Source organism: Solenopsis invicta, chromosome 8 (genome assembly GCF_016802725.1).
Source record: "Solenopsis invicta isolate M01_SB chromosome 8, UNIL_Sinv_3.0, whole genome shotgun sequence".
Classification (NCBI taxonomy): domain Eukaryota; kingdom Metazoa; phylum Arthropoda; class Insecta; order Hymenoptera; family Formicidae; genus Solenopsis; species Solenopsis invicta.
Window position 1 is genome coordinate 490,322 of NC_052671.1, and position 25,323 is coordinate 515,644.

Here is a 25,323-nt window from a genome sequence, read left to right on the forward strand (position 1 = left end):
GCAAAAATTAAATCATCATCTATATAAAACATTTTAAAATAAACAAAAAAAAATTTTTTTTAACTCTAACATTAGGCCTTATTAAATTCTTGTGCTTTTAATAAGACCCGAATTAAAAATATATTGAAAATAACAAATGAATTAAACATATTTTCCAATTCACTGTTAAAATGATTATTAATCACAAATACGAAATACTTTAAGATCTATTTTATTGTAAAACATCACAATTATTTTTCATTTTGTCTATAATTAATATTTTAACTTTAAGAAATTCTTGCTATTTTAGTGCAATTTTAGCTTATGGAAAGTTAGCGTCATTGAAAATCATTATTCTCTGTTGCAAGCCACATACATAATAAACAAATGGCAATGGCTATAACAATAAATGTATAAGTGGGCCTTATTAAGTAATACATTATTTATAAAAAAGTATACTTATTCCAAAAAATCGATATATATATATATATATATATATATATGTTTTTTTCTACAGTTAGAAAGTTAAATAATATTATAATATGTTGTAATAAATCATAAAATAACGTATATTTATTAAATTCACAATAAATTTTTATAAAAACGGCTGATTTCCCCACTTTGTTACAAGCTTTTGTTGCACTGAATAAGCGCGCACGCGCTACCGGTATTAGTTCCTTAGTTCCTCTTTATCTACTTCCTATGACACATCTTTTAAGCATATATTTTAAACATAAAGCGCATTTTTAAATGGTAAATTTAAAAGTAGGCCTTATTTTTAGTACTGGGTAGCCTTATTCGGCTCAAGTACCTTAATCTATGAAATTTTTATATTTTTGGTGATATTTTGAGATATGAAAGATACGTCCTTAAATTAATATTAATATATCAAATATTGTTAATTAACATTATTTCTCATTATATTTTACATACCGTAAAAAAATATTACAATTTTGTACGAAAAAGCGCATTTTTATCTTTTACTTCGGGCGCCGAAATGTCTAGTCCCGATTGAACGTGGAAATATTAAGAGATAACCGAGCATTTACACGAACATGTGCGTTTCTCGAGCAACTGCCAGACGCGTTTCCGCGTCACTCGATTCTATTTGTATCTGCGCTTAAATATTTATTAACAAAGTGTCGCGCGCGCGCGCGACCGCGACCGCGACACGCGACCGCGACACCACTCGTCTCGCCCGCGCCGCGCCGCGCCGCGCCGGTTGCGTTGTCGCGTACTTGACGCCAAACGCTAAGCTTCCGAATATACTCGTACATGCATATGTATGTACAACATATACGCGCGGGGATGTGACGACCGTTCGAGTAGCACGAAGATCGTTCAAGTAGCGACTTAACGTCAAACAGCGTTACACATTCAATTTGATTGAAAAGATTTGGAATTGGAAAGATAAATACACAGGCGGTTAGGTGGCGTCGATCGAGACCATCGAGACTTACCGAACCGTTTTTCCGTCCTTGTTGTCAGTCGCTCGCACGAGTTTTCCGTCTCGTCCAACAAGTTCTCGTCCTCCCCTCTCTTCCGCCTTATTCGCTGGCGCAGAGGCGCGAAGAAACCGTTTCGAAAGGATACGAAAGGTGCGAAAGACGAACGGGCCTCCCAGGATGACTCTCGCTAATCGCGGGCAGGCGGAAAACAAGCGTGATGAGTCGCCTCGCTTCGCCTCGTCTCGCCTCGCCCCACCTCGCCCCGCCTCGCCTCACCTCGTCTCGTCTTGTCTCGTCTCTCGTCTCTCGTCTCTCGTCTCTCGTCTCACTCACGATCTAACTCGACTCGACAGTCGACGCGACTACAACCAACACACGGGTGAGTTAATCTCCTCTCTCTTCATCCTTTACATTTCTTCTTCTTACGTAGCGCACATAAACGTGCACGATATGTAACACTCGAAGCAACATGCACGATCCGGGACGAAGAAATATATATATATATATATATATATATATATATATATATATATATATATATATATACACGTTGGAACGATAATCGATACATGTTATGTCCTTAACGCGCGTCCAAACGGACATGTAGTTTAATGCGTTTTATACGTGTACGTAAGGTCGCGAAGCGCAGAGTCCCGACGAGAGAGGCATGCGGTTTCTCGTCCACTTATGCTCGCAACACCGTTAGATCGGGAAACACTCTAAATGTCTCTCTTTTCTATAATTGATATTTTTCAAAGATGAATATTATTCTTACCATTAAATAATGTGTGAAATGATATAATTAGTTTACGCCAAACGACACGTGTCGTATCTGTAAAGGCATATTGTGCGAATAGTAGCATCACGAATTGACGAAAATTTTGAATAATTGCACTAAGGTGATACGTTAAAACAAAGCAGTTTTATCGAAATAAAATATCTAAATAACATTTGTAAAAAATTAGATAAAATAATCTAAATAATCTAAATTTGAAATATAAATATTTTACAATTATTGTAAAAATCGTTTAATTCTTTATTTAAAATGTTACCATGCTGAATGTTTAATATTTCATTTAGCGATATTTTTGCGTTATAATTTAGAAATAATTATGCATTTTTATAAACATTTATTTGGATTAATTATATTTTTAAATGTTTTACACGTATAACGTAGCTAAGAATATTTTTTTTTTTTATTGAACAATTTCTTTCTAAATTTAATTTTGCAAATATATCACTATAAGATAAAATCGCTATATCGTTATATAGTTTTACCGGAATACTATTTCGAAATTAAATGAACAAATAATTATTATTTTATGAAAGGTTTACCCAAAAAAAATATTCTGGTGATAAAGTGAAATTTCTTGTAATCTCATATTCTAAGTGAAAATTTTTACAGAAAGAGTATTCCTCTTCTAATAAAGTGGACTATTTACAAAAAATGTATCAGATATTATTCTAACGGTTTTTCTCTTGTATTAAGAAGACTATGTTTATTTTAAGCGGAATGCCCTCTTTTACATGAAATACGAGTAATATGAAAAACAGTTTGCGCTGCGTTCTTCCATGTATTACCTAGGTTATACTGACAATGAGTTTGATACGTGTATTATAATACAATAATACTTATAAGTATTATATCAGTACTAAATCGCTTAAGATCTTTCTTTAGATCAACAGTGGTTGGTACCAATTTGGTACTGATGTAGTACAAGACGTGTATTCAGTACTCGTAAATTAGATATTATATAATTGTGCGAGAAGATAGGCACACTAATATTGTGAATGAGTAGATGAAAAGAGAAAAAAGAAAGAAAATTGCTATTCAAATATTATTTTTTTTGTTTGAATTGATATTAAGTTATAATAAATTGATATTTAATTGTAATTAATCTTAAGAACAGTTGTAATTAGGAATGATATTAGGAACAATAAAATTTGCAACTACAGATACAAAACAAAATTACTCTAACTAAAAACATTATGCTTAAAATATTTTCCTTTTAGTTTCGAAGTATTCTTCTTGAGGCCGTATATAAGAATAAAATCCCCTAACATGTAGAGGATTCAGCTAATGCAAAGATTATTTTTCGGCTGATTAATATTCCTATATCTATTTTTATAAATTGTTAGGAACGCATCTTGTTCAGTAACGAGTTCATAATTCTTACCGATGAAAGTTTCTACGTATTGTTTTTTATCAACGGAGCCCGTCTATCTATCTCATATTCTGTTCTATGGCTCGTTACCGGTTTTCGAATAAACGTGAAAGTTCACAGTGTAATCCTCAGTCTTATTATTCTTTTATTAATCACCAAGACCATATACACAAAATAAATGTACCTACATAATTGTTGATTACAATTTTTGTGCAAGATTTCGTTAGATAATTTAATAAATGTTGTCCTATTGGAAATGTAAATGCTCTAAAACATTTACATAAATATCGTTAGTTTTTATTTATTGTCTCGGATTCGCAGACTCGACATTTGAGACATTTCAAATGTCCAAGATTTGGATTAGGTATTCAAATATTTGAGATGGAACAAATCGAATGAATGATTTTTTTGACCGTTAAATTACTTGGATCTGAATTAATTATTACCATTCTAACCCAAGTGGTATTTACTTAAATAAATTATTATTTTGGTAAACGTCACAAGAGTCTTCACAAAGATCACGATGACGACAATGGTGACAAAGGTTAAATATTTACCGATATTTACCGGCAGTATTACTATTTCCATTGTCGATCTCGCTATTTCCGTTTTCACTTTTCGCCGCGCGCTCGCGAGACTCATTTCGCATTTCGACTCGTATTTCATCTCCTCTCCTCTTTATTTGCATACGCGATACATCGTTTTCCGTATCTCCGAGCCTCATCGTGTGCTCACGGCAAACGGCGTGCGGAGAGGTTTGAAGATAATTAATGCAAATTACACACGGGCAACGGGCACGCTACCGGTTACGGCGTTACACGGGATGAAAGCCGCCGTGTGTGCGCGCGCGCGCACCGGCCGCTCGCGCGTCATGTAAGTCGTTGCTCTTGCATGTCGATGTGTCGCTCCGATTATCGTCCTCCGATACAATTGATTCGCAGCTCTGATTGACTACTATCTACCGCTCGAACGGGAAGATTAGTTCTCGCGTCTATTTCCCCGGCCTTCGTCCCGTCCCGTCCCGTCCCGTCTCGTTCCGTCCCGTCCCGTCCAATCTCACCTTATTCCGTCCTGTCCCGTCCCATCTCTCGTCTGGTCTCGTCCCCGTCTCGTTCGCGTGCAGTGAGCTGTATACTTAAGCCGCGGAGAGCCACCGCACTAAACGGACGTGGCGCGTATAATTTATGAATTATTATTTTGTACTATAATATGTCGGCCGCTTCTCTCCTCGCAGCCCCACGGTACGCGCTCGTCTCCTTCGAGATTCTCCGTGGAGAGAAGCATCTCGTCGAAAACAGTGAGATAAAGAGCATCGTCAATGGCGTAGGGTTCTTGCTGTTACCTCGCTGTTACCTTTACGTGGAAATAACGATTATATAAGAACAACGTCGAGAAAAACAAAAAAAAAACCAATTTGCAAAACACTGTGGTACTTTTTTTCTAAAGAGACAACGTCGCTAAAGATTCTTTTCTCATTGGCTAAAGTATTCGCATTACTAAAGTACCAAAGTTCCATGAGATTTTGACGATGAGTCATTCTACTCGGATGATCCAAGATCTAGCGTTTCCCTGACGATTTCGATAGTACTACGATAGAAAAGAACCTTATTTAAATAATCTTGCGTTGGAAAGAAAGAAAGGGGGAGAGGAAGAGAGAGAGAGAGAAGAAATAATTGAATCAGCTTTCTGAAAAAATCAAGCATGAAACTTTTCTCTTAACCTAACCTAACCTAACTTTTCTTCTGTACTAGATTTAAAAAGTTACGTTTACAGACGACAAATTACATAGATAATAAAAAAAAGTGAATCTTGTGTAGTACGGGAGGCGAGGATACGTGGTGTTTAGACGTTGCCAAATACGCGTTCCCGATCGAACACAAGCAGCCGTGGATTCGTTCTAATTGGTCCCTAATCGCGGTTCCGATCGTGTGAATCGAAAGCGGCGCGAGTGGTTTGTGCAAGGCGGTCGGAGATCGAGCGGCGAATCGCTCGGCGAAGCCGAGCGCCGAGCGCCGAGCGCGGTCCACCGAGAAGCGCGCCAGTGCGAGAGCGCGCGGCGCGGCGCGGCGCGGCGCGGCGCAGCAACGAGGCAGCCTGGGGAAAGACCAGACAGGCGAGCTAGCGAACCCAGGGTGAACAAGCGGGGGATGAGGAGGGGAGAGGGGGAGGGGGAGGGGAGGGAAGGCGGACAGGCAGGCAGGCAGGCGGCCGAGCAAGCGGTGGAGAGCGAACGGACGAGCTCCGAGCGTAGGTCCGAGAGCTCCGAGTATCCTATAATTACGAGTAACTCAGCCACATTTGCGTTGATCCGACACCTTAAAGATAGCATTTAGCGGCCCCTTTCATCTCCGCGGCAAACAAACCAATTTATACCTCAGGCCGCTTTGTGCTCCGGCGAGGGACGTGCTCCGCCCCGAACCTACGAGTTAGCTCCGTCTTTTTCCACCTTCCTCTCTCCCCTTTCCCCTTTTTCTCCTCCTCGCTAGCTTCCTCTCCTTTTCTCTCTTTTCGCTCTTTTCGCTCTTTTCGCTCTCCCTCCCTCCACTTGGATCTCGCCCTTGGTCTTTGCTAATTTCGCTGGAAATCAATCGCGTCGCTCTCTCGAAAAGTGAAACGTATCAACGTCCACCGAGTACTCGGCGCGGCGCGGCGCGGTGCAGCACGACGGCCCGGCCGGCCAAGTGAGCGAGCGAACGAGGGAGGAACGCGCGAATCGAACGAGCGACGAAACGAACGTCGCGTTTTTGTCTACTTCTCTCGTAACTAATTGGCGCGCGTTATTACTTTCGTACGTCGTTTTCGCTTTTTCCCTGCGCCCTCTTCCCTCCCCACTCGCTTCTCCACTTCCTCTCCGAGGGGCTGCGAGGGAGCGAAGGTTCGCGTGACTAAACGCTACGACGCGAGGACGTCGGAGCACACGATAATGATAGGTTACCGCCTCTTCTTCTGGCATTCGGACTACGCTTCTATTTATTGTTAGCGTCCAGTGAACGGAATCGCGCGCGCGCGAGCGCGCTGCACATTCCCTGTATAAATAAAGTTACCGCATATGGAATTTCGCGTACATAGTACAAACTCGTGGATCACTTGGACGTCAGCTAAAAACTTTTGCGACACGGGAACATTCTATCGTGGAAACACACAGGTGCGACGTAACGCGTCGTTACCGTTTTACGTTCGGTAGCGAAAAATTCTCCTTTCTCGTTTCCAAGTGTCCAATCGTGGCGAACAATTGTCCAAGTTGATTTTGCGTTATTACACGTTGATATCGATATCACATTAATTTTTGGTTACCTATTATGCATGTCTAAATTAAATATAGCAGTGTTTTTTATAATGGCGTTGTTTGTCTGCTCCTCTCATTTTAATAACTTACATCGTTACACATAATAAACAACGGAATGGTCGAACAATGAGAGTAATTGCCTATAATGTAAAGTAGGGAAAAAAATGACGATCGAAGGACAATGCGAGTGGTTTCGACGTGACATTGATATTACATTGGATTTGTGTGGTGAGATGACACGTGTGTAAACCCCGATTACAAGATATAAATGTAAGACAGCCGTCCGTTTCATCCACTCTCGCAACCGGGCGAAGCGGCATCACGCTCGCGCGCGAGAGAGCCGATCTTTAACGACCGACCATCACTTTCGCGGACGCCTTTCTTCTTCTTCTTCTTCTTCTTCGCCAACGTTCGATCTTTTGCCGGCGGTGGAGCGAAGAGTTTTACGACGCTCTCGGAATCCTTAAAATATCTCTGAGAATTTCAGGCCGCTCGCGCCCGCGCGCGCGCGCGCGCGCATCTTCTCCATTCGCCGTCCACGAGGTATCGCATATATACGATGTCTATACACCGGCGATGATACGTAGCAGGTCGCTCGTAAAACACGAGATTAACGCAATTAATTCTTGTTCCCGAGAACGACTCTCAGGGCTACTCGGATTACTCGGGATACTCGAGTCCGTACTTTGTCCCTCTCGATCGCGTTGCTGACGTAACGTGTCATTAGCGTGGCGCGCCGCTAACAGAACAAACAAATTGTTTCTCCAACCCATCCGACACCTAAAGCGTAACTAACCCAAGCCACACCCCGTGGAAACCCGACTAATTTGGCCGATTGTGGTCGACCCGAGGAACGACCTTCCTCCCCCCGCCTCACTCTCTCTCTTTCTCTCTCTCTCTCTCTCTCTCTCTCTCTCTCTCTCTTCACTTTCGTATACGTAGAGAGACAGAGAGCGAGACAAAAGAAATATCTTTCTTCCAGGACACGAGAAAAAAAGAGAAAAGACAAGCTACGATTAATTTCGTAAAATGTAGTTTGCTGAGGGAAAAGAGAGGGGAGGAAAAGGGGAGAGGGGGAGAGAGAAGAGAAGGAAAGAAAGAAAAAAAGAGCGTTGCGCAGTCAACGTCGCTTACGTCAGTTTACGGACGTTTTCAATTTTGCGAGCGACAAAAGATATTTCGGTACGCGCGAGTACCGTGACGGCGGTGATTCGTCTTCGATGCCGTGTAAAAAAAGTGCGGAGCACTGTTGTTCGGTGTCCGTTACGAACAATGCGGAGGCCCCAGCTACGTCGGGGTGGTCGGAGCCACCAAATAAATTGAACGAGCACGAGGTACGCCAAAGAAGACCGTCACGGGCCCAATTTCAAATCGATTAGCTCGCCCTCGGATCTCGGACTCGGAATGAAAGGCTCCGGCTGCTATCCCGCCAAGAAAGTCCGCGGTTACCTACCTGCTTTACGAATGCCTTTTCACGTTAGCGAGCTATACGTCATACGTTCCTCTCTTTCTCTTTCTCTCTCTCTCTCTCTCTCTCTCTCTCTCTCTCTCTCTCTCTCTCACCATATGTACATAAACGGAATGTGTATCTCCAAACAGAAAATATTTCGTCCACCGAATTCGGGCGCCTATGGCTCGAAGCAGGTTGATGTTTTAGGTTGTTTGACTTGGCGGCCGAGACGCGCTCTGTAATTATCTCGCCTTGGCATGTACTACCTGCCCATCTGTATTAGCGTCCGATCCCGCTTCACCCGAGTCGACCGATATCTTCCGATGATATCCCAAAGTCTCAACTCGAGCATCGCTAATACTGTGCTAATATCATCACGTCGCGTCGGCCGTGCTGCCGTGCGATATTTTCGCGACTTAATAGCGAGTGGTTAACCGATATGTATGTACGTATATACGGCCGTATAGTAAGTAGACACAAGGTCGATTTCCGAAAGAGGATCGACGGCGGCTGAGCGAGCTAATCATAAGTGACCGAGCTGCTCGCCAATTAATACCACCTTCGGCAACACATCCACCTCGCGGGCATCTCGCTCGAGGAACGACGATGGACGCGGGGAAAGACGGCAGAGATGAGGCTGAGGCAAAGGCGTGAAACGAGCGAGCCGTTGCCGCCGCCGCCGCCGCCGTCGTCGCTGCGCTGTGCCGTATGACGGAGCGAGACGAGACGAGACGAGAGACCTCTCTTAGAAACGTAGAGCTCTGTCTGTTGCACGAGTTGCATTCTCTCGCTCGCGCTCGCCATTCTTCCGATGTATTATAGTGCGGTTTAAAGAGAGAGCGCAACCTCACGCCTGGGCCAGAATACCGCGGTTTCTCTCCAAGGGGCTCTTTTCTCTCTCCTCCTCTGGCTTTGGCTTCTTAGCAACCGCCGCCGCGCCGTGCCGCGCCATGCAACTGCGAGCTGGCACCTCTCTGATCATCTGGGGGACGAGTGCGAAGAAGAGGAGTGGTGGATCAACGATCCCATAGCACGATCAGTGGCGTACGTAATAGGGTGTAATGGTGAGACCTCTCGATACCCACCGGATATAGTTCGGTGCGCAGGGGGAAGCGCTACGTTTGTCGGTAACATGCCCTTGTTCGTAAGGCGATTTTTTCGCCGTCCCCTCGCGGTTAAGTCGATGCATATCGATGACATAATCTCGGTATATCGACAAATTGATATATCAACGTGAGCATCTGATATATGATCGTAATAAAAGTAGCGATATTTCTACTCAATTATACGGTGAAACAATTTTTAAAAAACTTTTTAATATTTTTTATATAATATATTATTATTAATAAATAAACTCCTCTATACAAATATTTTGCTATATAAACTTTACAGCATTAATATCTGTTATAAATGTCAATAATTTAAATATTCAGTCAACATCAATCACGTCGTTACATCCTCGCTAGCTAGCTTTCAAATTAGCGAACCACAATATTAATGTCTTGTCGATATAACTACGATTCAGCACGGTGGCTATTATCTACACGATTGAAAATGTTTATATTAATAACTACATTAGGCTTCATTCCAAAGTACATTTGTAACATTTTTTTGAAATATTCGATTCTTTCGCAACTCGATTTAAAACTAAACTGTATCTTAGTTAAAACGTTAATCGTTACTACTAATGAGTAATTAAAAAGATGTGAGAAAATTTGGAAGAAACGTGACGACACACACGAGTTATATCACTGGAAAAATCATATTACGTTTACATCAGTAGCACAATTACCTGTGATTGAATCTTCTATATGGCCAAATTACGTCCTACGATGTTATTTCGTGGTTTTCATTTTCACGTTTACGCATTATTTGCCGATACATCTGAAAATGAAAATGTGTTGAAAATTCGTGAAGCATCGGTTGCAAAACTGACAATTTTATTGGGCGCGATAGAAACGACGATAATATCCGTATCCGCGAGAGGCAGCGGCACGTTTCTCGCGCAACATCGCGATAGGATCGAGACGGTAAATCCTGCCGATCGAGAGTTTAGAATAATCAGATTCTTCGGACAAGATTACACGAGTCCGTAAGAGAGCGACGACGCCGACGAGCCGCCACAAGGGGCACACACAAACACACACATACACACATACACACACACACACACACACACACACACACACACACACACACAAGGTGGGAGAGGGATGAGTCAAGGTGATAGAGGAGGTAGGCAGAGTGTTGCGCGCGGTGCGCGGTGCAGGAGAAACGAGTGGCGAAGAAGAGAGGGGGAAGGTGGTAGCGCGTGAGCGCGGGCGCGAGAAAGCCTGAAAGGGCTGTAAGGAATGAGGGAGAGAGAGAGAGAGAGAGAAACACGGGGTCCGAGGTGTTTTTCGGGGCGTGGCAAAGCTCCGCGTGATTACAGCGCGAGGATCGGTCAGCGCGGTGAGAGTTCAAAGCATCAAAGAGCTCCGACCAGCGAGAAATTGCTTAGGATTCATCCTTCTCGGCACGGGCTGTGGCCGAACGTATGTCGTAAACGTATACCCTTCGATCCTCTCCGCTCTCGCCTTTACCCCGTGGCCAATGATCGCGCCACCACCACCTATTCTCTCCTTCCCTCCCTCACTTAAGTAGCCTCACTCAATACCCCTGCGTATAATGAGACCTGGTTCCGATCGCGCCACGATTACGTGCTATATACGTCTAATAGTGCCCCGTTCGAGAACTTTATTTACGAGATATCTATTACGAATCCATCTAGCCCGCAGAAACCCATTTGAGGATCATCACGTTTTTGCCTTCTCTTTTTTTTCCATGCCGCGATATTAGATGCAACGTGTCTTTTCGATAAAGATCTGTGTAATCTCTCGTCGACATTTTTCATTTCAATAGCGAGCTGGTGATACCGATAAATTTGCTTTTACGAGCACGTCTTTTAGGATTCGACTTGCTACATCTATGTTGCTCCGGTGCAACCTATGACGTGATGTGTTGCACATACGTAGAACGATGATTCGCTTAAAAAGTCTAATGTTTATATAACATAATCTTTACAATTTAATACAAACGCTACGCGAATTGTAAAACGAAATATTTGACAGAATTTTTGCCAATTATTTATTTTATTATTTGCTATCTTTGTTTCTTTAAAGCACAAATAGAAAATCTGCAAACATTATTCGCTCGTCGTGCACGAACAGCCATAGAAACAACCATACCAGACGTATCAACAATTATCGGCAATTGTCCAGCATTTTTCCAGCGTCAAAGGTTTATAGAAGAGTTATTAGCTTTGCTACGTATCGATCATCTCTAATGTTTTGATCTCTGATGTTATGGATAGTTGAGAAAGAAATATATATGTATAAGCTTTCGCTTTATAATCAGATGCTAATGTGTTACATGTCAATTGCCAAAGCGAAAGTTGGCCACTGCAGAGCCAAAACTGAAAAGGTAGTATTCGCCCATGAAACTGTAAACCGACGTAACTTGTATATTTGTAAAACAATTTTAATATATTGTACATCATTGTACTCATTGGAAAGAATACCACAACTTTTATCATATAGAAATATTCGCTTTACCATGCAAAAATTATGCATGTCTCTCCGTTCTTTAATATAGATAATTTCTTTAAGTGACTACTGTACTCACAAAAGGGTTTAGTTCAAATCGTATAATTTCATATTTTTAGTGGGTCTATCTCTGTTAGTTTACGAGATAAAAGGAGGTGGTCACTTTGTATAAGTATGTTACCGCGAATATGATCGATGAGTAATCAGAAATTTATTTTTATCGCGCATAGATCGTTCTATACACATATAACGATTGATAAACTAATACCAATATACTTTGCTCTTTTTATTGTGTGTATGTGAAAATAATTGTCTTAATCAGCGACGCTTTTTTTTTTTTAGATTTTTTTTCTAGTCTAGACAAAATGAAAGAGAGGCAAAAGAGATAGCTCGCAAATTTTTCCTCACTTGTATTACAGCTCGCTCGGCTGTACTAACAAGTACTCGTTTATATAGGAACGTTATCAATGCACACACGCAATACCTATTACGCCGTTATTTGTATTTGTAACGATCAGATAGCGCCGGGACGCACGCGATCCGTTGATCCTAAGGGTTCGTAATGGATCCCGCGTAATAATAATTACCTCCGTTATTATCGTTACTATTAATAGTATTTTTTTCTTACTTTCTACCTCGTCATAATCGTTATCGTCATCTTTAATCGAAACTTATATGCCGCGATGAAATAAATTCCATTTTGATAGTGTCGCTGACGGCTTCTTTTTATCGTTCCATCTCACATTTCATGTTACAGCGTGATATCGAGACAAATCATATTCGCATTTATTTATTATTGTATATATTTGTTCACATATTTCATAAAACTGCGAGTCGTTAATTTTGTCGGAATGCGACGGATGGCATAATGTAAAAAACGCGAAGCTTGAATCAAAAGAGCGGCTACTAACCCGGTTTACCGTTTATGTTCTGACAAATGAACGCGCAATCACGGCGACCACGCCTCGGAGAATAAAAAACTGCTCGCGCGTTTTTACCTCTTGTCGACGAGCCCTAAAGGCACCTACAGATTCTTCATGTTTTCACCTTTTTACATTTTCGCGGCATTCGCAGCATTTGCAGCATTTTGTGAAAATCTTATCGCAAGAAAATTGCATTTTTGTATTTCGCGCGCAAATTTTTTCTAATTCTTTTTGATAATATAAAGAACGAAAGGTGACTTGCAATTAAAGAATACTTTTGTATCTTGCTGTATCTATTTGCAAAAGATGATTCAAATGCTCTCCTCCTATTCTCGTATACGTCTTTATTTCATAAAATGTTTCATAAAAACACTCGTTGACAAATTTCTAACGTTAATCTTTTCTCAACACTCTCTATGAATGATGATTCGAACAAAGAGTTATATCGTTTGATCGAAAATGGATAATCAATATTTCAAAATTTGAAACGACGTGTATAAGAACGATAACAATTGCACGTCCTACATTCACACTTAATGTGGGCAATTCCATGCGATAGTCGATTTAGCAATTATAATCCATGAAAGGCCTAACAATCTCATCGGTGAGCGGGGGCTGGCGATTCCGCGAGGGTGAGCAGTGAAAATGAACGTTTCTCAAGCGGACTTGCAATTAATTAACTCGGTACTCCACCTAGCCGAGAGAGGCTCGTTTTACGGTGATTCTTTCGAGCGGCAGCGAATTTATGATATCGGGCTTGGCCGTGACACTTACGAAGAGTTTTAGGATAATAAAAGAGCGGCTGTGTGGTAGAGAGAAGACGAGAAGAGGGATCTCTGCGGTGAAGCGGGATCTTGAAAGAAAAGAGAATGGCGGGGAGAACGAGAGGAGGAACGAAAGTGATGGACGGTGGCCGATCAGCGCCGTCAAAATAATGATCAGCGTAAATAATAAGCCTCGTTATAATGCCGGACTCTAGGTGTTTTCTCTTCTCCCTTTCTTTTTTATACCGAGTCGGACGTTCTCGCTCGCAACAATGTCGATCCAACCAGAGTAATCTTTGATCCTCGTAAGCGCGGCTCTCCAAGTCTCTTTCTCTTTATTCCTTCTTTCCTTCCTTCCTTCCTTCCTTCCTTCCTGCCAGCCTGCAGCCCATCTGCCTTTCTGCCTTTCTGCCTTTCTGCCTTTCCGCCTTTCCGCCTTTGTCATTCCAACCAATACTCCCTCTTCCAAAAACGAATTACGTTATCGCGTATTGCTACCAGCGGAGGCTCGCCGTATATCGAGTTAGATGAGCGTTAATTGTTTCAAACTTTTCTATCTACATATTAATGTATATATATATATATATATATACGTTGTGACTAATTGTAGTAACAAAAATTACAAACTATGATTGGTAATTAATGATCTATTTTTTGGATGATCCACCAATTACATTTTACAAATCCAAACGGGAAATGAATATACTGAACCACTATTGAATCCTAGTGAGATATATCAATTTTATATTGAAAAATGGATTTCATATTTCAATATTGGCTCTCTACTAAGTCAGTATTAAAAAATAACAATGTTATGGTACCAGTTCAATATATAGATCGACATTAAATAATATTGGTTTAATATTATTTAATAGTAGATTTTTACCAGTCCAGATTTTTATGTTTGTATTGAAATTGACAAGAATATGTCAGTACTAAATCGGTATACTATTATAGATTTTCAGTACCAAGCCTAAATTGAAAGCTTGTTTCCTATACCGTAAGGTAGTACAAGACTCCGTCGCATCAAAGAGGTGTGTGGCTAAACTCTTATTTCATAAAAACAATAACACACAGTGCATTCTAAGTAATACAATCGTGTAAGGCTCGATACCTTTTCCTTCGTGTTAAAGCAAACTGCTAGGATCTCTACACTAGAGAAATATTGCAATATTGAGAATCAATATCGATTTTTGTCGCAGAATTACTGTTGTAATATTAAGAATAGGTATCAATATTTACAATTATTGCATAATAGAAGAAAATTGGTAGCGATTACTGTTGTGTGTGTGTGTGTGTGTGTGTGTGTGTGTATGTGAGAGAGAGAGAGAGAGAGAAAGAGAGAGAGAGAGACTAATCTTGTGTAGAATAATACTATATTTCAAGTCTTGATCCATTACTAACGTTCTAGTATTTCAGTACTAGTGCCAGTATATTGACATCAATAATAATATCACGCACTCAATATTAAAAATTGCTACAGAGTATCCAATTCCCATTTGGAAAGTTAAAAGAGTACATGTATTTGTAAAAGATCTCAATAAATGATATTATTTTACATTACAATGATATTAATAATTCAAGATAGCAGTATACGTGCAGATACAATGCAGAATCAGTTCATTATCCTTATCAAAGATTATTTATGTACTTTTGAAATTTCATATTCTATTAGTCTCTGAAAATTGCGATGCCTCACGATGGATGCGATGGACAAACATGTTGACGCGTAATTTTTTGTCTTAGTTCTGTCTGATGGACAATGACAACTCACTCCAGTTTTTAACAACACTATAAAATATGACGTGACAAGGTGCAAGCTCGCGCATCCGCCCGTTACTGCGCCTTTGAATATAAATCACGCTTCAAAGACTCGGACTTTGTAGCGCAACATTCAACAGAATCAGTAAATAGATACGTACAAAGCTTCTTTATTACAAGTTGGCTCTCTCGCAACGGAAGAAGAACTCGGACGAAAGAACAAATGGCGACAATCTCGCGTGCGCGCGCTTAGGTCGAACGCTGCTCAAGTTGCAATTATTCGAATGCAGGATGCCACGATCCGCTTGTTTCACTGCGAGAGAGATATGTCATTTGCCATGTATATAAAACGTACAAATTAACATGCTTGGAGTATACCTCCGTCTCGGCGGCCATTGTTCCTTACTCACGCACTTTACTCGCGACCCGATTCTCCCGTCGCGTCTATGATTACTTCTTTTCCATGCGTTCTTTCGAGGAACGAGCCAAAGCGACTCTCGAGTCTCGTCTCGTCGCTTTGCTATTAGATAGCCATATAATTTCATAGTATTAAGCTACCGTCGTTGATACAATAACATTGAATCGTGCGAAGAGCGAGGACATTTGTTTCCAAGTCATGTTTTGTTAAGTCAAATTCTAAAGATCGAGTTCCGCTTTATCTCGTCATCTACAAAAGTTGTCATGTATAGTGAGTTGTATAGTATGTCATGTATAGTAAGTTGTTTATGTATAGTGTTAAAAGGGGGGAGATTCCTAAGATGTGTAGAGAATCACTTTATCGGTGCAATTTACTAATAGTCATATTATTCTAAAAAAATGTCAATTATAGTTTCGCAAATACATCATCTCTTTTCGACATCAAGCTTCATACTTTATCAATATTACGTTGTAATTAAGTATTTACATAGATATTTTATTTAGATTATATTAAACATTAAACTTGGACCAATATCTGGAAACACAATATGAACAATTTCTTATGAGAATTATGAGCAAACTTCCCATAATCAAATATTATATTATAATAAATCAAATTTGGAAATACGAAATAATTCGTAAAGGGAATTAATTGGAGAGCAATAAATAATTTTTAATCATAGTTTGAAGTTTTTGTATCATAAAAGATTATTAACTTTCTTGCAACAAATGTTATAATGAAAAATATAATCTAATTAACGTTTTGCGATGCAATATTACTTGATTTCATACAGGTTTGAATTAATTTCTAAATTATTGAAGCGTAATTGACAGCGATTTTATGCGACGATGCGAATAAAGATTTATTCACTTTATTTTAATACATAATAGCAATTTTTCCTTAAGTATGGCATTATTTTAGTGATAATTTTCGGTTTTTTAGAAAAATACATAAAAAATGTAAAAATAAAACAATTCCCGAATATATAGTGAGAAAACCCTTGAAAATTTGTATACTTTAGATTTATTTGATTTTTGATAAATATTACTTAAAGATTTTATTTCGACAAAACTGCTGCATTATAACATCATCTTAGTACAAATATTTAACATTTTCACTGATTTATGATGTTATTATACAATAATATTCACACAATATGCCTATCGGGGAATATAAATCTCGTAGTATGATGTAATGATATTAAATATCATTTCATATAAATAAAAATAAAAATTATTTCTCAAAGAATTTTGCGTTATCAACATATTTTTTATCAAGTATTGTCAAGTTGTATGAAATACGTGTATCTCTTCTCTTGTCTAGCTCGTAAATTTTTACAATTCATGATAATTATTTTTAATATCCTGTAATATTTTTATATGATTATATCATGTACAATGCATATACAATATACTTATTTATGTTTAAATGTGATACAATCGATAATACATTTCAACATCGTCATAATTACCTCAATGTAATAATAAGTTTACAAAAGCACAAGAGCGCTTATACTGTCAATATACTGTCATTATTTCGTCACTGAGCGCGCCAACTTTAGACCTGATTCGTCTACTGTATTCGTCTACTTTTCATTTACAAAGTATTACGGCTTCGACGTTTTTGTATTAGGACTTTTGTATTATTTTTAAGTAAAGAATACGTTATTAAAATTTCGATTGCGAGTTGTGGGACACCCTGTATATATAAATTTTCTATTTCATACACAGTAATGATTGCTGAGTTTTACAAGATTTAAATTTTGCACCACAAAAATTTTAGGATATAAGCAGAGTTTTTTTATCTTTTTTATGTAGATATAAATGTGCAAATGAATCACTGGCTTCTTTCTTTGATTCGTCTTCAAACATGGATTTTTTTTAATTTTTAGGACTGTTTAAATAAATAGTCCAGTTCAAGTTGAGAACGGAGCATCTTTCCTACTTCTTCGACGATGCAAATTTATATGTAGAATAAACAATGTTAAATATGAACTATGGTGTATATTTTAATAGTCTCAAACTTAAATCTAGTAAACCGAATAACGGATAACATGATACAGAAAAGATTTCTCTGTTATAATATTACTTTCTACTATTTACAAGTAATATATTTAAGAAAAAAGAATAAAAATGTAATTATTTGTTGATATTGGTTTAAGGATGAATTTGCTCTATCAACTCAAAATGAATGAAGAAATTTAATTTACTCGTAAAAAATTTTACGGATAAGGGGTTTGAAAGACCCCTGCGACTAATTTAACAGACACACAGTCACACAGCTTAGTAGCTGTTTCTGTTGCTGTGAGTTATCGAAGAGACTCCTAATTTTTATTTAAAGGCGCTTATAACCCGTCTATTTATTAATTTGATCAATAATGGAGCTTTGAAATTTTATTGGAATCTGAAAGACCCCAGAGGTTATACTTAGAGTTAATGACATAAATTAGATCTCTCGATGAAAAGAAATCTATATAATTGAAGGGTTTTTCACACAAACGAAACAAATCAGTTAAATTTTCAGCAAACAAAAACTCCTCATCCTCAAATCGTTTATTGCAGAAATATAATTTTTCTGCGGATATATATAATAGGGGTATAGGAACAAAGTTTATGTTTTTGATTAATATTTTGACGATCCCTTAAAATGTTAATGTTTTCTCATCATTGCGCGTACTTTGGATTTTCTTGTGGACGACGATTAAAGACGCAAAACGGTAACGCGCGCGTTCGCGGTAAGTCTCTGTAAAAAAAAAAAGAAAAACAGACTAGCGTGTCGAGTGGACGTAATCGCGTGGGAAGTCACGACAAACTATCTTTCGTTCCAGTCTCGCGTCGGTAACGCGCGACTAAGATCTCGTTCGGGATTCATCTCCCATTTTACCGGGCGTATCCAAACTGATTTGTCGTAATTACTAGGAATGAATTATCGAAAGGCAGCAGCAGCAGTGGCAACAGCAGCGATCGCGCGCGCGCGCAGGGTAATTACTTTGGATCCGCGCTCCTCCCTCGACAGTTTTTGAGAACTCGCGATCGCTTCGCGGAACGGGGGGATTACCCGTTGAAAAATTGCTCTCTTCCATCCCCGGACGGGGGACGCGAGGAGCGGGAAGCGCGGTGACCGCGCGCGTGCCACGCGGAATGGCAATGATTCAATGAATTCTGCAAACACAGCGCTTTCTCGGGCGACCGGGGGTGGGTCACGGGTCCTCGAACGTGACAAGCTTACGCTCTTAGCCTCGCCCCCGCCGTGAAGAATTAATAACAATGCCCGAAGAAATATAATAATAAAAGATGCCGGTGCCAGGGTGAGAGAGACCGGTTCCTCTCTTGGGGTTACGATGACTCAAGATTTTTCTCTCTCTCTCTCTCTCTCTCTCTCTCTCTGCCTTCGTCATCGTTCTCGCGTTGCCGCGTCGTCGCGCGGTGTGTCCGCGCTTTTTTCACGAAACCCCGGAATAAAAAAAAAAGTAGTACGCGCGATATAAAAGCGCCGCGACGCGTATCGCCCCCTTGTACGGCGCGAACCACGAGATCTCTCGCTCGCTCGCTCACTCAATCTATCTCGAAAGACGAAAGACGTGGCGGTGGCGGTGGCGGTGGCGAACAACCCGACGGGAAATTGAAAGAATACGAAGCCCGGGTGGGAAGTTAATTGTTTCTCTTTTAACCAACCGACGCGGCCGAGTACGCGTCGTCACGGACGTTGCCCGCGCAAAATGGCCGTCGTCATCTTTCGCGGTGGTACGGCGCGGCGTCGGCGGCGGCGGCGGCGCGGCGGCGCGGCGGAGCGGCGGAGCGGTGCGGAGCAGAGCGGTTGCGAAGCGGCCCGATGCGGCCTGGTAATAATGGCCGGCTCTCGGTTGTACGTATGTACACTGCCGTGCAATGCGCAACGCGCGCACGGCAGGAGAACACACGTTACATAACTCGTTTACGGTTGCTCGTGCTCGTGCTCATAGATTTGGATACGGTGTGTGCGTGTGTACGCGTGTGCGTAAATAAGTCGGCGCGCATTAGGGAACGAGCGTGAACGCGAGTGAGCGAGCGAGCGGGCGAACGCACGCGCGCGCGCATGCACGCTAGCTCGCGGCGCGCGAGCGCGCGCTTCACGCTGGATTCCCCATAGCCCCGTAAACGGAGAGAATAGGGGAATGGGTGCTAGCTATTTTATTTTATGGCCAGGGCTAATGCGCTCTTTGTGTACGCTGTAGGTTTCCGTCGCGGTTTGCAAGCTCGTATGTACGTTTCGCTAATGCCGCCGCCGCTGCCGCCGCCGCCGCCACCACCACCACCACCACCACCACCACCACCACTACCGCAGAGTATACGTGCAAAAGTTTCTTCTCTCCAATCTTTAATGGCAAATTATTTATTAGATGCTTTATTGTTTTATGAAATAATCAAAAAACTTTTAACGTACTATATTGATTAGCGAAACATCATTTCCGATAAGAATACGAACGCGAGTGATGGATCTGTGATTTCCTTAACGTTTATTGCATACATTCATATTGCATAATATAATGCTAAACTAATAATTGAAAGAAATTGACAATTGACTGAAAACTTGGTAATATTGCCGTTGGAAACAATTAGATTGTAGAATACTATCGGAAAATAACGAATGCTCCGAATTTCGAATAGAAATTCTTAATTCGTAATAGAATTAAAAAGATCTTACAAATCTATTTATTTATATACTTACATAATACTCTACAAGTATTAAAGAATCTCTGGATTACATTGTACCCCTGTGTCTCTCGATCCTCGATTAACGATGTTAATAGAAAAAAAGAGGCTAGATTGAGCTAGACGACGACGACGAAACAGTCCCGTCCCTCGATCATTCTCTCCGACGTACGTAAACCGTTGCGGACGATCGATGACGAATAGCGGGCTACGGACGATTTATTTTAAATATAACCGCTCGATTCATTGGCCGATTTGTTACGGGCATTCCGGGGGCGACGCGAACGGTGTACGCGCGCGCGCGCCCCCTTGTTTCCCTTACGTTGAAAGGGGAGAGACAGACGCGAGGTGCAATCCGTACAATGTCACCCCGAAGCGCGCTCGTAATTCGAATATAATGGACTCCGTTTCTCCCTACCGTAATACGCGCGCGCCGTATATATCGCCGTCGCTGAATGCTGTTGTATTGTCGATTTCAGCCCTCGCTGCTGATTCGACACGATGGTGAACGCGCTGGCAAAACATATCGTGCTCTCTCACCCTCGTGTCTCGCGCTCGCCCAAGATTCCACCAAACAAAAGGATTTCGTATTTTGAATCAACCGGAGAATATCATATTACGTTACATTAGATTTGAACTTTCGATAATTACAGCCGTACAGTCATTCTAGATAAAAACAAAGTGAATGTTTATGGAAAGTCGAGAAAGACTGGTATACTCGTACTTATACGTTATTATCGTTTGATTTAGAACACAAAGTCGAGTTCAACTATATCAACGTAAACACATCCACGATATACTCGTACTTTCTTTGGAATAATATCTAAACTTGTATAATTTCTCATAAATTCTCGCGTTAACGTATATTGTACAAAAATTTAATCAGTACTCTAAAATTTGATTTGAAACGACGACTACTTTCTCCAAAGCTGCGGGTTCGTCGAATTCGTCTCGCCGTTCACTCGCGTACGAGCGGAACGGAAAAAAAATAAGCGGTTAAAGTAGGCTACTATTCGTTTACCGGGATCGTCTCCGCCTACGTCGGCTGCATTGTTACGGTAATTTCGTTCCACGACGGTCAGGAAGAGCGCTCTTTCGCCAAGTACGCTCATTGGCAAGGGAAAGGCACAGGAAATCGTCCAGGAAACGATGCGCGCGGTGCTGCGAAATATTAGTTTATAGCATTGGAGTTTATAGCCTCGGCTGAGCGGCCGGCGGGCCTACTTGCGAAGGAACATCCGTCACGGATGTATAATTAAAGCACGATGGATGGGACGATTAACGAGCGCTGTTATCGGGATCGTTACGCTCGCTGCTGCGCTACCTATATATAATATACGTAAGGAAATGCCGCGGAAATACCGCGAGGACGCGTTCCGTTCCGGGTTCTCGCGCTGCTACCTCGTAATTATTCCGCCGCTCTCGGTTACGTTCTTAGCGGAATCGACACGCGGATGGCTCTAACAAGACTGTGTTGTCTCGCTGACTAATATGATCATCAATTTGTTCTATATGTCTCTGACTTTTTCAAATTTTTCTATTCAATTTTCATATTTCCTCCCCATTTCGTATTCTCTCTCGCTATCGTCCGATCATTTTGTTTCATTTATATTTTCCGTTCATTGTCGTTAGAATTAATTTGTTCCATGTTTGTATTACTTAAAGTTTAATTTGTTAGAACCGTTTCGTTCTACCTTCGTACCAAACGTGAACGTAAAACGATTGGAGTTTATTATTCCTTCTATCTCTACCTCGAAACGTTATATTATTGCTAAATTCCATATATTATTGCTAAATTTCAGTAATCTCATTCTTGATAAATTCAAGAAAAGAAGTTAATATTTTTTTATGTTTATGATATATAATTCTAGAATGCATATTCTCACCACTTCTGTTCAACATATACGTGGAGAAAATATTTCAATTGCTACTAAAAGATCAAAGATCAGATATAAAAGTAAATGGAATCCGTATTAACAACCTGCGCTATGCAGATGACACAGCGATACTGGCTGAGAACATCCAAGATTTACAAGCAATATTGAACACCGTCAATGTAGCAGGGAAAGAATATGGCCTCATCAGCATCAATGTAAGCAAAACCAAATTAATGTAAGGTGGCAAGCTCACGAAAATGCAAATCTCTTCTTGAATGATCAACCAATTAAAAGAGTAAATAATTTCAAATATTTAAATCTCTACACTTAACGCTAAGTGAGATAACGATGGAGAGATCAAGACAAGAATAGCAGTGGCCAAGAATACCTTTACTAAGTTCAATACGTACGTACTACGTTAAGGGGTGCCTTTGAATCTTAGACTCAGAGTGGTCAAATGTTATATACCTTAGCAGGGTTTTACAATCGAACCAATACTGGCCCAGTACTGGACGATAACATTGAATCAACTCTCGACAACCAGTACTGTCCTAGCACTTGGCCGGTCGTAAGCCAAGAATTGGCCCAATGTTATCATTCGACGTACTGGCGCAATACTGGGCCGGTTGTTTGTCAGTATTGAGTCAGTATCGAAAATCCTGTATGGGTATGGCCACTATTGTTATATGGAGTTTGAAACTTGGTCGCTCAAAGTTGTATTCCTTAACAGAATAGAAGCCTACTACTGGGATCTAGATACAACCTCCTCAAAATCATTCTCACCGGAAAGATCGAGGGCACAAACAGAGGACAAGGGCGCAAACAACACTCATGACTCCATGCAACATCGGGAATTGGTGTGACATCTCAAAGGCTGCCACTTTATTCAAACGTACAGAAAAAGGCACGCTAAACATACGCTACGCTAAGCGTATGGCACTATAAGAAGATATAATTCTAAATATATAATATAGAGAAAAACATTTCTAAACTTATTCTCTTGTGTTCTTCAATAAATAAACAAATGGAGACATAATTTTCCGAAGAGTTAAAAGTAAGTAAGAACGAAGTAATATAGTTGTTAAACAGCAATATATCTGTGTGTGCTCTTATTACAAGGAAAATCTATTTGTGATAGTGTACCTATCGTTTCTTTTCTTTTATCTAAAAAATTCTATCGTTGTTTTTTCAATGCACAAAAGTAACAGGTCAATTACCCAAGTTGTCCAACGTTATCGCGTCGCGGTATACGCGACAAGATAAACCGAGGACGTCGACGCGACGCGACGCGACGCAGTCGAGTTGCCATCTTCTCTTCCCTATTACAAGATATTGTACGACGTAATGTATCGGCTCGTTAAGTTCCAGCAGTTCCAGCGGTTCCAGCGCGCGCGATAGATCACGGTTGACTCCGTCGCTCCCTCATCCTCCAACCCTCATCCCCCATTCCCCATCGCCGGCCGAGATTTCTCATACCAGTGCCAAACCACTATACGATGCTCTCTCTCTCTCTCTCTCTCTCTCTCTCTTTCTCTCCACCCTTATTGTCGGGAGTGTTTCAAATGCGAATGTAATATTCGCGTACCATTAACCCCGAACATGTGTAGGGCGTAATCGTTTCAACCCCGAGCAGCCCTTCTATATGGAGCGTCTCGCGAGAAGGGGGTGCAAAAGGAGCGAGTAGGGGCGAGAGCAGCAGCGATTCCGTAAACCCCAAACAAACGCACGCGCGCGTGCGACGTTCGATGCTCCTCTGGGTAGTCCGATAACAATCGGTACGCGAGCAACATTGTCGACTTTACGACGACAAGCGAGCGAGCGAGTGAGCAAGGGAGCGAGGGAGCGAGAGTTTTCCTGGACAACCCAACCGCATTCAAGTGCGAGTGCGAGCACGAGCGCTAGTGCGCGTCGCGCCGCGCCGCGCCGCGCCGCGCCGCCTTTCTTTCGACATCTGGCACGATTCGCATTCAACCAACCAAACCGCGAGCAGCTCTCGTGCTCCCGCCTCCGTGTACGCTTCGATGTCCTATCTACCTATCCTGACCTTTCGCTCGGTGCGCTCTACGAACGACGCGTTCGCGGTGTACATTCGCCACAGGAATCGAGCCAAAAGCGGCTCAATCTCGCAGGATGACGAAAGGAACCAGTAGCGAGCTGCGAGTTCACTGTTTGGAAGGCGATAACCGACCAAAGAAAAATAAAACAGCAGGAAATCTATTTCCAATGGTAATAAGTGTCTATAATATGTCTACATAATGTAGATTTACGTACCGCCCAATAGTAAATAACCGGAAAATTTTCTTTCACTAATCAAATATATTAAATATAATTATATTTTTTGTATATTCTCTCAGTATCAATTTACATATTAAACATTAAAACATTTTTTATAGATATATGTCTGTGTCAAAACGTGGTAATTATTTAATATCTTTCTTAGTAATTAAATATATGAAAAATTATAAAAAGTTTTAAACAAAATCTCATGATATCAATTTTTAAAACTATCTTTTTAACACTTTTTTTTACATATTTATTAATTTTTTCTAACTTTAACATGTCGTTTGTATTTATAGGGCATTTAACGTAACAATTCGAACAGTTTTTGAGACGTTTACGATAGTTTAAAGAAAAAGGTTAAAAAAATGAGTATATTTCTCTATTTCATGTAAGCTACAACTTTTGATATAAAATCAAGGTTACTTGTAATTTTTTAAATTGAATTATTTACACATTTTTTTCTTAATATTGTATGAATCTGAAACAAATTCAACACACTCTATCGAAAATCATTTTTATTAATGTTTTATGTTGTTTTATTGGTTTTATTAACACACATAAACATTCCTCAACAAAGAAAAAGTGTAACTTATGTAAATAAATTTTATTTATTTTATGAATATTTAACGTCAAATTTGCAATTCGTTAAATTTTGTTAAATATGTAATTTGTTAAAAACAGCAAAACTTTGTGTTGT

General features: G+C 40.5%; 1 protein-coding gene across 4 annotated transcripts; it reads left to right on the forward strand.

The window, feature by feature from the left end:
- Window positions 1-1,196: 1,196 nt before the first annotated feature.
- LOC105192891 lies at window positions 1,197-23,440 on the forward strand. 4 transcript variants are annotated; one of them, XR_005575334.1, is made up of 4 exons: window positions 1,197-1,806; window positions 22,341-22,561; window positions 22,685-22,752; window positions 23,077-23,440. XR_005575334.1 is itself a non-coding variant. In XM_039452478.1 (3 exons), exons 1-3 carry the CDS (start codon window positions 1,605-1,607, stop codon window positions 23,179-23,181), a joined length of 528 nt encoding a protein of 175 aa, XP_039308412.1. In that variant the 5' UTR covers window positions 1,197-1,604; the 3' UTR covers window positions 23,182-23,440. The 4 variants fall into 4 exon arrangements, 1 of the variants encoding a protein (XP_039308412.1); XR_005575333.1 differs by having other exon boundaries at window positions 22,341-22,752; XM_039452478.1 differs by lacking the exon at window positions 22,685-22,752.
- Window positions 23,441-25,323: the final 1,883 nt, after the last annotated feature.

Bases quoted from the DNA above. Each gene is read 5' to 3' on its own strand.
- LOC105192891 (XM_039452478.1), top strand. From the start codon at position 1,605: ATGACTCTCGCTAATCGCGGGCAGGCGGAAAACAAGCGTGATGAGTCG. The intron at 1,807-22,340 runs GTGAGTTAATCT...ATATAATTCTAG, and splicing joins CGACTACAACCAACACACGG to AATGCATATTCTCACCACTT. The intron at 22,562-23,076 runs GTAAGCAAAACC...ATTCCTTAACAG, and splicing joins ATGGCCTCATCAGCATCAAT to AATAGAAGCCTACTACTGGG.